The 17,226-nt window shown below is 46.2% G+C and overlaps 1 protein-coding gene across 1 annotated transcript in view; it reads right to left on the bottom strand.

Annotated features, from left to right (window-relative positions):
* Positions 1-17,226, bottom strand: part of LOC122942581 (L-xylulose reductase-like) — a 103,035-nt gene that overhangs the window by 60,755 nt on the left and 25,054 nt on the right. Inside the window, exon 3 of the mRNA XM_044300244.1 lies at positions 916-1,070. Within this exon, the coding sequence (XP_044156179.1) occupies positions 916-1,070 (155 nt within the window). The remainder of the gene's footprint in view (positions 1-915; positions 1,071-17,226) is intronic.

Here is a 17,226-nt window from a genome sequence, read left to right as displayed (position 1 = left end):
CTAGGGCTGGCCTGCTTGATTCTGAACTGCATAGATACTAGTGTTTATCACGAATATTCAAATTTCGAATTTTTATCGCGAATATAGGTACTTTGAAAATTCGCGAATATTTCGAATATAGTTATATTTAATATATATATATAATTTTTTATCTTTTTTTTTTTTTAACAATACACATGATCCCTCCCTGCTTCTAGCTTGTGGGCCAATAAGAAGGCTGCAATATACTTGACTTTAGGAGTAGTAGTGTTTGCAAATTTTGTCTATATTCGTTTTTTCGAATATTCGCTATATTGCTATATTGTTCTTGTTTTAGAATATTACGAATATTCGAAAAAACAAAGTTATAGCAATATAGCGAATATTCGAAAAAACGGATCTAGAGCAATTTAGCTAATATAGTGCTATAATCTTTTTTTTTTATAGTTGTAATTTTTTTCCAATCTGAACTTCAGATGAGAAAAAAATTACAACTATTAGAGAAATAAGATTAATTGCTCTATTGCTCTATATTCTTTTTTTTCGAATATTCACTATATTGCTATATATTCTTGATTTTGAATATTCAGAATATTCGAAAAAACTAAGTTATAGCAATATAGCGAAAATTCGAAAAAAAAATCGAATATAGAGCAATTTAGCTAATATAGTGCTATAATCTTCTTTCTCTAATAGTTGTAAAATTTGCAATAAAAATTCGAATCTGAAAATCCGAATTACGAAAATTTGCATATTACACAATCATTACCTTGCCGATTTTTCGAGTAAAAAAAAATCACAAATTTTCGAATATTCGACGAATATTCTAAAAAATATTCATGAAATATCGCGAATTCGAATATGACCCCTGCCGCTTATCACTAATAGATACCCATCAAGATGTTCAAAGCAATAACCAGATTGTATGAGATGTACCTGTCAAATGAATCTTGTGTCATCTCAAGAAAGGACTGCTTTTCTGCAATTCCAGCGTTGTTCACTAAAAGGTCCACAGGTCCAACTGAGCCCAGGGCAGCTTCGGTTGCAGGCCAGTCCACCAGGTCCACACACACAGTCTGCACACCAGGGCACTAAAGAATAAGTTATCAGCTGAAGGTGTGGTTGAATGAAGGGCACAATCTGCTTGTACACCAGTGCTGCCCAAATAGTAAAACATGATCCAAAGTCTGACTGGTGAACATCAGTATAAGCACATGTAGCCCAACTCAAGTTTCACCTGGAAGAAGACGTAAAGCTGAAACTTAAGTTGTGCTACAAATGGCTAGATTTATAACATCCTGCTCAAGTTTTGATGTGAGTATCTTTAGACTTTCAGACTGGGGCAAGTGATATTTCTGGTGGGGCAACCAACAAATCAGTGCAATAAATGTATGTAGTATGCCCGGCACAATGCATTGTCATTTTTTGTGCTTTGCCTTATCACAAGGGGGTGGATCCATCTTCGTTCCTGATATTTCACAAGGTACAACTCAATAAAAGTATAACAAAAAGGGTAACCACTAGGGATGAGCGGACCCGTGGATGTTCAGGTTCGCCGTGTTCGGACGAACTTCGGGTCAAAGTTCGGGTTCGGGACCCGAACTTGAACCCGAATCCCATTGAAGTCAATGGAGACCCGAACTTTGGTGCACTAAAATGGCTGTAAAATAGCCATAGTAAGGGCTAGAGGACTGCAAAAGGAAGCAAAATGGAGGTAAGCGCAGGACAATTGTCCTGCAAACAAATGTGGATAGGAAATTGAGTTCAAATAACATAGAATAGAAAAAAATAAAAAAAATAATCATCTTGAGCTAGGAGACGGAGGTCAAAGTGGAGTAGGAGGTTGATGAGGCAGTAGACATGGTGGTGTAGGTGGAAGCGGCGGTGGAGGAGGAGGAGATAGCCAAGATTGTTCTTTTATTTTTATTTTTTTAATTTCATTTTTATAAATTTGGGAAGGCCCTAAAACATTGGGAAATGGAAAAGAGAACGCAAAGAGAAAGTGCACTGGAGTATAACAATGGCTGGGTGCGGACGTTATACCTGTCTATTCAGTACAAGGTACGGACAAATCCTGTGGGATCCATGCCTGTTTTTTTTTAAATAAATGTGAGCTTGTCCACGTTGGCTGTGGACAGGTGGCTGCGCTTGTCTGTAATCACCCACCCGCCGTGCTAAACACACGTTCGGACAATACACTGGCCGCAGGGCAGGCCAGCACCTCCAAGGCGTAAAGGGCAAGCTGAGGCCATGTGCCCAATTTGGAGACTCAGAAGTTGAATGGGGCAGACCCATCAGTCAGTACGTGTACACGTGTGCACACGTACTGTTCCATCATGTTGCTGAAATGCTGCCTCCTGCTAAGACGTTCCGTATCAGCTGGTGGTGCTGGTTGTTGTGTCTTGATTACCACATTTAGGCCATGCTAACCCTCCCTTATTTGGTGCTAGCAGTGCCCCAGCTGCGTTGGCGACTTCTTCCTAATCCTCTGCCTTAGCCTTGTGCTTCCACTGAGCCCCAGTTGTCAGGTGGGAATGCCATCAGCAGCGCGTCTACCAGCATGCGCATGTACTCAAGCATCTTCCAATCACGCTCCAGTGACGGAATTAAGGACGGCTTGTTGTCCTTGTAGTGGGGATCCAGCAGGATGGCCACCCAGTAATCAGCACTGGTTAGAATGTGGGCAACTCGACGGTCATTGCGCAGGCACTGCAGCATGTAGTCGCTCATGTTTGCCGTGCTGCCCAGAGGCAACGACAAGCTGTCCTCTGTGGGAGGTGTATTGTCTGTTTCCTCTGTATACCCCCAGCCACTCTCCAGTAATGCCCATGAGCTGATTTGGGTGCCACCCTGCTATGAACACAGTTCCTCCTCCTCATTCTACAGAACTGTGTCCTGGCTGGACAGTTCTGTCCCTGGCCTCTGTTGGTGCAGGAACCCACCCTCCGAGCCACTTGTGAATGACTGGCCTGATAACTGTGGAAATGATCCCTCTTTCTCCTCCTCTTCCTCCTGTGCCACATCCTCTTCCATCATCTCCCAAAGCGTTTTTGAAGGAGACCTAGAAGTGGGATAGTAATGCTGAGGACGGCATCATTGGCACTGGCCATGTTGGTGGAGTACTCGATACAGCACAACACGGCACACAAGACCTGCATGGAGGCCCACTCGTTGGTGGTGAAGTGTGCTTTTCCACAGAGCGACTCACCCGTGCGTGCTACAGCTGAAATTCCACTATCGCCTGCTGCTGCTCACACAGTCTCTCCAGCATGTGCAAGGTGGAGTTCCACCTTGTGGGTAGGTTGCATATGAGGTGGTGAGCGGGAAGGCTGAGGTTATGCTGCAGCGCAGACAGGCGAGCAGCAGCAAGGTGAGAACACCGAAAGGGCGCACAGACGGCCCGCACTTTCTGCAGCAGCTCTGACATATTGGGGTAATTTTTCAGGACTCTCTGCACAACTAAATTCAGCACATGCGCCAGGCAAGGGATGTTCGTCAAAACAGCTAGCCCCAGAGCTGCTACGAGATTTCACCCGTTATCGCACCCGTTATCGCACACCACTAGGCCAGGCTTGAGGCTATGCGGCACCAACCACTGATTGGTCTGTTGTTCCATGCCCGTCCACAACTCCTGCACGGTGTGGGGCTTTTCCCCCAAACAGATGAGTTTCAAAACAGCCTGTTGTCGTTTCCCCCTGGCTGTGCTGAAGTTGGTGGTGCAGGTGTTACGTTGACTGGATGAGAAGGCGCTAGAGGAGGAAGCGGAGTAAGAGGAGGAGGCAACAGGAGATAACGAGAAATGTCCTACAATCCACGGTGGCAGTAGGACATGCGCCAAACTACTATCCACCTCAGGCCCAGCCGCCTCTGCAATTATGCAGTGTGCAGTTAGGGAGATATAACGACCCTGCCCGTGCTTACTGGTCCATGTAACGGTAGTTATGTGGACCCAGCCACAGATGGCGTTGCGCAGTGCACACCTGATTTTGTCCGCCAATTGGTTGTGCTGGGAAAGGATGGCTAGCCAGGAAAAGAAGTGGCGGCTGGGAACCACGTACTGTGCGACAGCCATCACCATAAAGTTTTTAAAAGTCTCTGTCTCTACCAGATGGATTGACACCATTTCAAAGGCCAGGAATTTTGAAATGCTGGCATTCAGTGCCAGGGTTCTCGGGTGGGTAGGGGGGTATTTCTCTTTCTTTCCAGTGTTTGGGGGATGGACAGCTGAACGCTTCCATTGGACAGTGTGGACATGCTGGGTGAGGGTGGTGGAGGTGTTGGTGTTGCTGCCAGATCCTCTGTTTGCGGGGTGGCAGGTGCCACTGTCACTCCAGAGGGGGAGGAAGAGGTTGAGACCACAGCAGAAGAGGGAGCAAGAGGAGCCTGAGATCTTTTGTGTTTTTTTTAGGTGTGTACTCGCAGGTAGTGCTCAGGTTTAGAACATTTATGCCTCGCTTCAGATTCTCATTACACAGCATGCAAACCACTTGCGTCTTGTCATCAGCACATTGTCTGAACTGCCACACCAGGGAACTCCTTGGAGCTGGCTTTGGTGTGCTCAGTCCCTGGGTGCGGTGGGCAGTAGCAAGCATACTGGCTAGGGGACGAGCACTCTGCTTTTGCATCCTGCTCCCTCTTTTGTTGTGCGGCTGGCTCTGTGTGACCACCACCTCTTCCTCCGAACTGCACACGTTACTTGCATGACCTTGATTCCATGTGGGGTCTAGGACCTCATCATCCTCCACATCATTTTCCACCCACTCTTCACCCCTGCCCTCCTTGCCGGTCTGCACACGGCAGAAAGCCACAGCAGTTGGCACCTGTGTTTGGTCATCATCATCAGAGATGTTCTGCTGTGGTCCTCCCATGTCCACATCCTGAAACATAAGTGGTTGCGCATCAGTGCGCCAGCAGATTGATCAAAAAGCATAAGAGGCTGCTGCATGACTTGGGGCTCAGACTGCTTGGCTGATTTGCAAGAGGGTGAGGTAAAATACAGATGCCCATGGGCTGCAGGTGCCAACTCTGCTGTGGGAGACAATGTGAAGGAACTGGAGCACTGTCAGCCATCCAATCTACTACCGCTTCTACTTGTTCTGGCTTCACCTTTCCTACATCGGTATTCGGGCCTACAAAAGGACGCTGAATGTCCTGTCACCTACGTGCACCTGAGGAAGGTGTTTAATTTGGACGTGTAGCTGGCACAGCTTAACCACATCCTCTTCCTGCAACAGGAGCTCCACCAGCAGTACCACAACCAGGGCCATGTCCCTTATTTGATGCTCTCCTCTTTCTTTGAGCTCACCCACCGAACTAACAGACAGATTAACTATATTAATTTCCCGGTCACGTATGCAGTGCAGGTGTACCTCACGAAAAATAGGAATATGTCACCCACTGAACTAACAGATGGGTTAACTATATTAATTTCCCTGCAAAGAAAAAGGGGGTTAGTCAGCACATCCTAATGCGCAGGTGAGCACGGAGAAAACACAATGCAACAGCACTCTGCAAAACAAATAAAGTACAATAATGCCATAGTAATAGAAAATATTCTGGTGCTAATGCTACGCTTATTTAGAAAATTTAAGATTCTTGGCAAATACATTTTGGCCCGTCTGCCACATGTCAAGGCGATCTCTGTAAGAATGGAACCTAACACTAAATGCTACCTGTCATGTGCCATAAAGGCCACCATAAAATTCAGGGAGTGCAGCAGGTTCCACATGCATGCTGGGTCTACAGGTCTTACAGAGATCGCCTTGACGTGTGGCAGGTGGGCCCAAATAATTTTTTACAAAACTTATTTGCCAAGAATCTCAAATTTACAAAATAAGCGTAGCATTAGCACCAGAATATTTTCTATTACTATGGTATTATTATATTAATTTCCCTATCACGTATGCAGTGCAGGTGTACCTCACACCAAAAATGGGAGTATGTCACCCACCGAACTAACAGACGGATTAACTCTATTAATTTCCCTGTCACATATGCAGTGCACGTGTATCTCACATCAAAAATGGGTATATGTTACCGGCCGAACTAACAGACGGATTAACTATATTAATTTCCCTGTCACATATGCAGTGCACGTGTATCTCACATCAAAAATGGGTATATGTTACCGGCCGAACTAACAGACGGATTAACTATATTAATTTCCCTGTCACATATGCAGTGCACGTGTATCTCACACCAAAAATGGGGATATGTCACCGGCAGAACTAACAGACGGATTAACTATTATATTTTTGTGTATGGGGTACAAAAATGGTGCATTGAACCCACAAATAAATCACTATATGTTACCCACAGAATTAACAGACAGATGTATTTTTATATTTCTGTGTCAGGGGTGCAAAGCTGGTGTATTGCACCCACAAAAAAATCATTATAGGTCACCCACAAGACAAATAGCCTGATTCCTTACACTCTCCCTCTCCAACTGCCTGCTTCCTGTCCTGGGTTCGCTCAACACTAGTAACCACCTCTGGCACACATTGTAGCAAATTTTTCATGTACCTCTTTTAGAGTGGCCTCACAGAGCCACCATAATCAATACAGCCTGTGCTACCATTGTGTCACTTACAGTGCCAACTACCATGACCCTGCCAGCAAGAGACCTACTGCACTAGTGTACCTGTGACAAAGCAAGAAAAGCATTATACCAACATCTTTTATTCTCCTAATGTCTGAAGAGTCAAGTTTTTGTCGTTCTAACAATTCAATAAATGTTCAGAATAATCCAGGAATTAGAATATAACCTAACCAGGAGTTCTTGAAACTGATGGTAAACCTATCTGTTCATAAGACTACATCTCTGTTTACACACCATTTTACACTATCAGGCATAACTGCTCAGGATGTACAGTATATGTCAAAGGAAGCTAATGACATATGCCATATGCAGCGACACCCCTGAGGAGCCGGTATAGAGTATAGGAATGGAAGTGGCCCTGATGAAGTGTTGTGTCATGGTGTACTCCCTCAGCCCGTTTCTCCCTTGGGATTGGAAATATAGTACTGAAGAATGATGCCACAATTAAATGTAATTATATATTTTTCACTAAGTGCAACGTAGAACTTTAAATACATACAGCAGAAAGCTTCAAGTGCAGATTTTCTCTGGCACCAGAAAAAAGGGATATGGAGGCAGGTTGGTTGGTGTCAATTTAGCGCTTAGATAATACCGGCCAATAGGTCATTTGGTGTTGAGTGGCTTAACTGTAATCCCACAACTAGCAGCGGTGTCTTCAATGCTGATGGTAGCAGTTCACACAGGTGTCTGGAATCTCAAGGCTTTACTTGGGAGAAATTGGTTTATTTCTCTCTGGAGAATCTGAATCAGGAGCAGGAGCTCTGCAGTGTTCTTCCTCTCCATCTTGAATGACAGCTAGGGCTTATTTTGCTATATACAGTGGGATGCGAAAGTTTGGGCAACCTTGTTAATCGTCATGATTTTCCTGTATAAATCGTTGGTTGTTACGATAAAAAATGTCAGTTAAATATATCATATAGGAGACACACACAGTGATATTTGAGAAGTGAAATGAAGTTTATTGGATTTACAGAAAGTGTGCTATAATTTGTGAAACAAAATTAGGCAGGTGCATAAATTTGGGCACTGTTGTCATTTTATTGATTCCAAAACCTTTAGAACTAATTATTGGAACTCAAATTGGCTTGGTAAGCTCAGTGACCGCTGACCTACATACACAGGTGAATCCAATTATGAGAAAGAGTATTTAAGGGGGTCAATTGTAAGTTTCCCTCCTCTTTTAATTTTCTCTGAAGAGTAGCAACATGGGGGTCTCAAAACAACTCTCAAATGACCTGAAGACAAAGATTGTTCGCCATCATGGTTTAGGGGAAGGATACAGAAAGCTGTCTCAGAGATTTCAGCTGTCTGTCTCCACAGTTAGGAACATATTGAGGAAATGGAAGACCACAGGCTCAGTTCAAGTTAAGGCTCGAAGTGGCAGACCAAGAAAAATCTCAGATAGACAGAAGCGGCGAATGGTGAGAACAGTCAGAGGCAACCCACAGACCAGCACCAAAGACCTACAACATCATCTTGCTGCAGTCACTGTGCTTCGTTCTACCATTCGGCGCACTTTACACAAGGAGATGCTGTATGCGAGAGTGATGCAGAGGAAGCCTTTTCTCCGCCCACAGCACAAAAAGTGCCGCTTGAGGTGGGCTAAAGCACATTTGGACAAGCCAGCTTCATTTTGGAATAAGGTGCTGTGGACTGATGAAACTAAAATTGAGTTATTTGGCCATAACAAGGGGCGTTATGCATGGAGGAAAAAGAACACAGCATTCCAAGAAAAACACCTGCTACCTACAGTAAAATATGGTGGTGGTTCCATCATGCTGTGGGGCTGTGTGGCCAGTGCAGGGACTGGGAATCTTGTCAAAGTTGAGGGACGCATGGATTCCACTCAGTATCAGCAGATTCTGGAGACCAATGTCCAGGAATCAGTGACAAAGCTGAAGCTGCACCGAGGCTGGATCTTTCAACAAGACAACGACCCTAAACACTGCTCAAAATCCACTAAGGCATTTATGCTGAGGAACAAGTACAACGTTCTGGAATGGCCATCTCAGTCCCCAGACCTGAATATTATTGAAAATCTGTGGTGTGACTTAGAGAGCTGTCCATGCTCGGAAGTAGGGATGAGCGAACTCGAACTGTATAGTTCGGGTTCGTACCGAATTTTGGGGTGTCCGTGACACGAACCCGAACCCGGACATTTTCGTAAAAGTCCGGGTTCGGGTTTGGTGTTCGTCGCTTTCTTGGCGCTTTTGTGACGCTTTCTTGGCGCTTTTTGAAAGGCTGCAAAGCAGCCAATCAACTAGCGTCATACTACTTGCCCCAAGAGGCCGTCACAGCCACGCCTACTATTGGCATGGCTGTGATTGGCCAGAGCACCATGTGACCCAGCCTCTATTTAAGCTGGAGTCACATAGCGCCGCCTGTCACTCTGCTCTGATTAGCGTAGGGAGAGGTTGCGGCTGCGACAGTAGGGCGAGATTAGGCAGATTAACTCCTCCAAAGGACTTGATTATTGATCGATCTGCAGCTGTGGGTCATTGAGCTGCTGATACTCAATTGCTCACTGTTTTTAGGCTGCCCAGACCGTTTGTCAGTCACTTTTTTCTGGGGTGATCGGCGGCCATTTTGTGTCTTGTGGTGCGCCAGCACAAGCTGCGACCAAGTGCATTTAACCCTCAATGGTGTGGTTGTTTTTTGGCTAAAGCCTACATCAGGGTAAAGCTGTCACACCAAGTGCATTTAACCAGCAATAGTCTGTTTATTTTTTGGCCATATACTACATCAGGGGCAAGCTGCGCCCGTCATCAAGTGCATTTAACCCTCAGTAGTGTGGTTGGTCAAGCTGTCACACCAAGTGCATTTAACCAGCAATAGTCTGTTCATTTTTTGGCCATATACTACATCAGGGGCAAGCTGCGCCCGTCACCAAGTGCATTTAACCCTCAGTAGTGTGGTTGGTCAAGCTGTCACACCAAGTGCATTTAACCAGCAATAGTCTGTTCATTTTTTGGCCATATACTACATCAGGGGCAAGCTGCGCCCGTCACCAAGTGCATTTAACCCTCAGTAGTGTGGTTGGTCAAGCTGTCACACCAAGTGTATTTAACCAGCAATAGTCTGATAATTTTTTGGCCATATACTACATCAGGGGCAAGCTGCGCCTGTCACCAAGTGCATTTAACCCTCAGTAGTGTGGTTGGTCAAGCTGTCACACCAAGTGCATTTAACCAGCAATAGTGTGGTTATTTTTTGGCCATATCCCAGTCTAATTCTGTCAGTAAATCCATACTGGTCACCCAGCGTCTAAATACTAGGCCTCAAATTTATATCCCGCTAAATCTGTCGTTACCGCTGTACTGTTGTGGCTGGGCAAGTTATTTAGTGTCCGTCAAAGCACATTTTTTGTTCTGGGTTGAAATACAATTCCCAATTTAGCAATTTCATAATTTAGTGGTTTCTGCTGTATCAGAGCTATTTGAAATCTATCCCTAAAAGGGTATATAATATTCAAGGTGCACATAGGGTCATTCAGAATAACTTCACACACACGCTACTGTGCATTTCCAAGTCTAATTCTGTCAGTAAATCCATACCGGTCACCCAGCGCCTAAATACTAGGCCTCAAATTTATATCCCGCTAAATCTGTCGTTACCGCTGTACTGTTCTGGCTGGGCAAGTTATTTAGTGTCCGTCAAAGCACATTTTTTGTTCTGGGTTGAAATACAATTCCCAATTTAGCAATTTCATAATTTAGTGGTTTCTGCTGTATCAGAGCTATTTGAAATCTATCCCTAAAAGGGTATATAATATTCAAGGTGCACATAGGGTCATTCAGAATAACTTCACACACACGCTACTGTGCATTTCCAAGTCTAATTCTGTCACTAAATCCATACCGGTCACCCAGCGCCTAAATACTAGGCCTCAAATTTATATTCAGCTGAATTTGAATACAATACATTGGGCCAAATAATATTTTTGTTGTTGTGGTGAACGATAACAATGAGGAAAACATCTAGTAAGGGACGCGGATGTGGACATGGTCGTGGTGGTGTTAGTGGACCCTCTGGTGCTGGGAGAGGACGTGGCCGTTCTGCCACATCCACACGTCCTAGTGTACCAACTACCTCAGGTCCCAGTAGCCGCCAGAATTTACAGCGATATATGGTGGGGCCCAATGCCGTTCTAAGGATGGTAAGGCCTGAGCAGGTACAGGCATTAGTCAATTGGGTGGCCGACAGTGGATCCAGCACGTTCACATTATCTCCCACCCAGTCTTCTGCAGAAAGCGCACAGATGGCGCCTGAAAACCAACCCCATCAGTCTGTCACATCACCCCCATGCATACCAGGGAAACTGTCTCAGCCTCAAGTTATGCAGCAGTCTCTTATGCTGTTTGAAGACTCCGCTGGCAGGGTTTCCCAAGGGCATCCACCTAGCCCTTCCCCAGCGGTGAAAGACATAGAATGCACTGACGCACAACCACATATGTTTCCTGATGATGAGGACATGGGAATACCACCTCAGCATGTCTCTGATGATGACGAAACACAGGTGCCAACTGCTGCGTCTTTCTGCAGTGTGCAGACTGAACAGGAGGTCAGGGATCAAGACTGGGTGGAAGACGATGCAGGGGACAATGAGGTCCTAGACCCCACATGGAATGAAGGTCGTGCCACTGACTTTCACAGTTCGGAGGAAGAGGCAGTGGTGAGACCGAGCCAACAGCGTAGCAAAAGAGGGAGCAGTGGGCAAAAGCAGAACACCCGCCGCCAAGAGACTCCGCCTGCTACTGACCGCCGCCATCTTGGACCGAGCACCCCAAAGGCAGCTTCAAGGAGTTCCCTGGCATGGCACTTCTTCAAACAATGTGCTGACGACAAGACCCGAGTGGTTTGCACGCTGTGCCATCAGAGCCTGAAGCGAGGCATTAACGTTCTGAACCTTAGCACAACCTGCATGACCAGGCACCTGCATGCAAAGCATGAACTGCAGTGGAGTAAACACATTAAAACCAAGGAAGTCACTCAGGCTCCCCCTGCTACCTCTTCTGCCGCCTCGGCCTCTTCTGCTGCTGCCGCCGCCTCGGCCTCTTCCTCCGCCTCTGGAGGAACGTTGGCACCTGCCGCCCAGCAAACAGGGGATGTACCAGCAACACCACCACCACCTCTGTCACCAAGCATCTCAACCATGTCACACGGCAGCGTTCAGCTCTCCATCTCACAAACATTTGAGAGAAAGCGTAAATTCCCACCTAGCCACCCTCGATCCCTGGCCCTGAATGCCAGCATTTCTAAACTACTGGCCTATGAAATGCTGTCATTTAGGCTGGTGGACACAGACAGCTTTAAACAGCTCATGTCGCTTGCTGTCCCACAGTATGTTGTTCCCAGCCGGCACTACTTCTCCAAGAGAGCCGTGCCTTCCCTGCACAACCAAGTATCGGATAAAATCAAGTGTGCACTGCGCAACGCCATCTGTGGCAAGGTCCACCTAACCACAGATACGTGGACCAGTAAGCACAGCCAGGGACGCTATATCTCCCTAACTGCACACTGGGTAAATGTAGTGGCAGCTGGGCCCCAGGCGGAGAGCTGTTTGGCGCAAGTCCTTCCGCCGCCAAGGATCACAGGGCAACATTCTTTGCCTCCTGTTGCCACCTCCTCCTACTCGACTTCCTCCTCCTCTTCCACCTGCTCATCTAGTCAGCCACACACCTTCACCACCAACTTCAGCACAGCCCGGGGTAAACGTCAGCAGGCCATTCTGAAACTCATATGTTTGGGGGACAGGCCCCACACCGCACAGGAGTTGTGGCAGGGTATAGAACAACAGACCGACGAGTGGTTGCTGTCGGTGAGCCTCAAGCCCGGCCTGGTGGTGTGTGATAATGGGCGAAATCTCGTTGCAGCTCTGGGACTGGGCCTCATATGCGACGGGCCCACCAGGTGGAACTCCACCTTGCACATGCTGGACAGACTGTGCGAGCAGCAGCAGGCCATAGTGGAGTTTCAGCTGCAGAACAGCACCACTTCACCACCAATGACTGGGCCTCCATGCGAGACCTGTGTGCCCTGTTGCGCTGTTTTGAGTACTCCACCAACATGGCAAGTGGCGATGACGCCGTTATCAGCGTTACAATACCACTTCTATGTCTCCTTGAGAAAACACTTAGGGCGATGATGGAAGAGGAGGTGGCCCAGGAGGAGGAGGAGGAAGAGGGGTCATTTTTAGCACTTTCAGGCCAGTCTCTTCGAAGTGACTCAGAGGGAGGTTTTTGGCAACAGCAGAGGCCAGGTACAAATGTGACCAGCCAGGGCCCACTACTGGAGGACGAGGAGGACGAGGATGAGGAGGAGGTGGAGGAGGATGAGGATGAAGCATGGTCACAGCGGGGTGGCACCCAACGCAGCTCGGGTCCATCACTGGTGCGTGGCTGGGGGGAAAGGCAGGACGATGACGATACGCCTCCCACAGAGGACAGCTTGTCCTTACCCCTGGGCAGCCTGGCACACATGAGCGACTACATGCTGCAGTGCCTGCGCAACGACAGCAGAGTTGCCCACATTTTAACGTGTGCGGACTACTGGGTTGCCACCCTGCTGGATCCACGCTACAAAGCACTGGAGCGTGATAGGAAGATGCGCGAGTACAAGCGCACGTTGGTAGACGCGCTACTGAGAGAATTCCCAAATATCACAGGGGAACAAGTGGAAGCCCAAGGCCAAGGCAGAGGAGGAGCAAGAGGTCGCCAAGGCAGCTGTGTCACGGCCAGCTCCTCTGAGGGCAGGGTTAGCATGGCAGAGATGTGGAAAAGTTTTGTCAACACGCCACAGCTAACTGCACCACCACCTGATACGCAACGTGTTAGCAGGAGGCAACATTTCACTAACATGGTGGAACAGTACGTGTGCACACCCCTCCACGTACTGACTGATGGTTCGGCCCCATTCAACTACTGGGTCTCTAAATTGTCCACGTGGCCAGAGCTAGCCTTTTATGCCTTGGAGGTGCTGGCCTGCCCGGCGGCCAGCGTTTTGTCTGAACGTGTATTCAGCACGGCAGGGGGTGTCATTACAGACAAACGCAGCCGCCTGTCTACAGCCAATGTGGACAAGCTGACGTTCATAAAAATGAAACAGGCATGGATCCCACAGGACCTGTCCGTCCCTTGTCCAGATTAGACATTAACTACCTCCCCTTAACCATATATTATTGTACTCCAGGGCACTTCCTCATTCAATCCTATTTTTATTTTCATTTTACCATTATATTGCGAGGCTACCCAAATTTAATGAACCTCTCCTCTGTCTGGGTGCCGGGGCCTAAATATATGCCAATGGACTGTTCCAATGTTGGGTGACGTGAAGCCTGATTCTCTGCTATGACATGCAGACTAATTCTCTGCTGACATGAAGCCAGATTCTCTGTTACGGGACCTCTCTCCTCTGCCTGGGTGCTGGGCCTAAATATATGCCAATGGACTGTTGCACTGGTGGCTGACGTGAAGCCTGATTGTCTGTTACGGGACCTCTCTCCTCTGCCTGGGTGCTGGACCTAAATATCTGACAATGGACTGTTGCATTGGTGGCTGACGTGAAGCCTGATTCTCTGCTATGATATGAAGACTGATTCTCTGCTGACATGAAGCCAGATTGTCTGTTACGGGACCTCTCTCCTCTGCCTGGGTGCTTGGCCTAAATTTATGAAAATGGACTGTTGCAGTGGTGGCTGACGTGAAGCCTGATTCTCTGCTATGACATGCAGACTGATTCTCTGCTGACATGAAGCCAGATTGTCTGTTACGGGACCTCTCTCCTCTGCCTGGGTGCTGGGCCTAAATTTATGAAAATGGACTCTTACAGTGGTGGGTGACGTGAAGCCTGATTCTCTGCTATGACATGAAGACTGATTCTCTGCTGACATGAAGCCAGATTCTCTGTTACGGGACCTCTCTCCTCTGCCTGGGTGCTGGGCCTAAATATATGCCAATGGACTGTTGCACTGGTGGCTGACGCGAAGCCTGATTGTCTGTTACGGGACCTCTCTCCTCTGCCTGGGTGCTGGGCCTAAATATCTGACAAAGGACTGTTGCATTGGTGGCTGACGTGAAGCCTGATTCTCTGCTATGATATGAAGACTGATTCTCTGCTGACATGAAGCCAGATTGTCTGTTACGGGACCTCTCTCCTCTGCCTGGGTGCTTGGCCTAAATTTATGAAAATGGACTGTTGCAGTGGTGGCTGACGTGAAGCCTGATTCTCTGCTATGACATGCAGACTGATTCTCTGCTGACATGAAGCCAGATTCTCTGTTACGGGACCTCTCTCCTCTGCCTGGGTGCCGGGGCCTAAATATCTGAGAATGGACTGTTCCAGTGGTGGGTGACGTGAAGCCAGATTCTCTGCTATGGGACCTCTCTCCAATTGATTTTGGTTAATTTTTATTTATTTAATTTTAATTTTAATTCATTTCCCTATCCACATTTGTTTGCAGGGGATTTACCTACATGTTGCTGTCTTTTGCAGCCCTCTAGCCCTTTCCTGGGCTGTTTTACAGCCTTTTTAGTACCGAAAAGTTTGGGTCCCCATTGACTTCAATGGGGTTCGGGTTCGGGACGAAGTTCGGATCGGGTTCGGATCCCGAACCCGAACATTTCCGGGAAGTTCGGCCGAACTTCTCGAACCCGAACATCCAGGTGTTCGCTCAACTCTACTCGGAAGCCATCAAACCTGAATGAACTAAAGATGTTTTGTAAAGAGGAATGGTCCAAAATACCTTCAACCAGAATCCAGACTCTCATTGGAACCTACAGGAAGCGTTTAGAGGCTGTAATTTCTGCAAAAGGAGGATCTACTAAATATTGATTTCATTTATTTTTTGTGGTGCCCAAATTTATGCACCTGCCTAATTTTGTTTAAACAATTATAGCACACTTTCGGTAAATCCAATAAACTTCATTTCACTTCTCAAATATCACTGTGTGTGTCTCCTATATGATATATTTAACTGTCATTTTTTTATCGTAACAACCAACGATTTATACAGGAAAATCATGACGATTAACAAGGTTGCCCAAACTTTTGCATCCCACTGTATATATGTACTATGATGCATAATGTGACATGCTTGTTGGAAAAGGGCTGTTTAGCTGAAACACATCACATTTGCCTGTATTCTGTTTATGGCAATAAAGTGAAGATTTATTACCATCAACGAGTGAGTGCTGATCCACTCCTTCTACTTCCTCTCCTCTCTGGACAGGAGCTCCATCTTGGCAGAGAGCAGGTTCAGCCCACTTCTGCCAAAAGTGGTGGACAACACGTTCCCTTCTGAGAACTATGGCCAGAAGTAAATAGTAAAATAATTTATACACAACAATGCAAACTATGCACAAATTGTACTACCCCCAGATCTAGGGTACTACACATACAACATTCATCAGCCATAGGGGCCCATTGTTAAAGGGGAACAATTGGGGGAGATTCATTAAAACTGGTATAAAGTGAAACTGGCAAAGTTGCCCATAGCAACCAATCAGATCCCACCTTGCACTTTCCAAAGTAAAAGGTGGAATCTGATTTGGTTGCTATGGGCAACTATACCAGTTTTCTTTTATACCAGTTTTGATAAATCTCCCAAATGGTAAAAAAATATATAGTTTATAGTTGAAATTAACAGTATGAGGATTTATTCCAGTCAGACAAAAGCCATATGGGCACTTTTTTTCTCCATCTGGTAAATCGGGTCCTATGGAAATATTACGGTGTATGGTAGCAGGTTTTCTCACTGTATACGGTATGCCAGGCTAAGTACACAGAAACAGTATGCCCCTTGCCTTAGGCTACATTCACACAACAGAAAAAAATAAAAAATGTCAGTTAAAACCATTTTTAACTGCCATTTTTTCACCGATTTCCTTTCTGAAAAAATGTCTATTAAAAACGGCGCTGTCCTAATTTTTGGTGTCCGTTGTTTGTGGCACAAAGGTGAACACTGAAACCATACTTGAAAAAAAACAATAGCCACCATGTACCCAAATATATAGTGCTACGCTACTGCTCCCTGTCTTGGATGAACTTGCCCGGAAAAAGACATAATGACTGAGTGCATGGATGAATGCATGAAGAAGCTGGCACATTGGAAAGAACCCACAGTGAGGCGGTGCAAGCAAAATGGACTAAGGTTTTTATAACCCTGTTTTGATATGTGTTTAACCTTTTTTCATTGAATAATGGACACTAATTAAATATATTTGTAAAGAAGAACTCCAGCAAAAATGTAAATTCTCTAACCTGCTAGAAAGGTACATGATGTAATCTGTAGTGATTGTAATCTTCTTACTAGTGTCTGTATTTGTGAGTTATCCCCTCTCTTCTGCTTCTCAGCTGTGTCATGTGACCAGCATTCAGACTCTCCAAATGACACAGCATCTTATGTGTGGACAGGAAGACAATTTCTCTATGTATTTCTATGGGATTATCAATGTCCGTCTCATAAGAATGAATAGAGAAGTATTTGACTTCCTGTCCTGTGTCAGTTGGCGATCAGAAAGTTGGTCACATGACACAGCTGAGGATCAGAAGGGAGGTTATAGCTCACAAATACAGTCACTGATGAGAACATTACATTCAATCCAGATTACATCATGCACCTTTCTAGCAGGTCAGAGAATACATTTTTT

Source organism: Bufo gargarizans, chromosome 6 (genome assembly GCF_014858855.1).
Source record: "Bufo gargarizans isolate SCDJY-AF-19 chromosome 6, ASM1485885v1, whole genome shotgun sequence".
Classification (NCBI taxonomy): Eukaryota; Metazoa; Chordata; class Amphibia; order Anura; family Bufonidae; genus Bufo; species Bufo gargarizans.
Note: the sequence above shows the minus strand (reverse complement) of the source record. Positions and strands in the feature narration are given on the sequence as shown.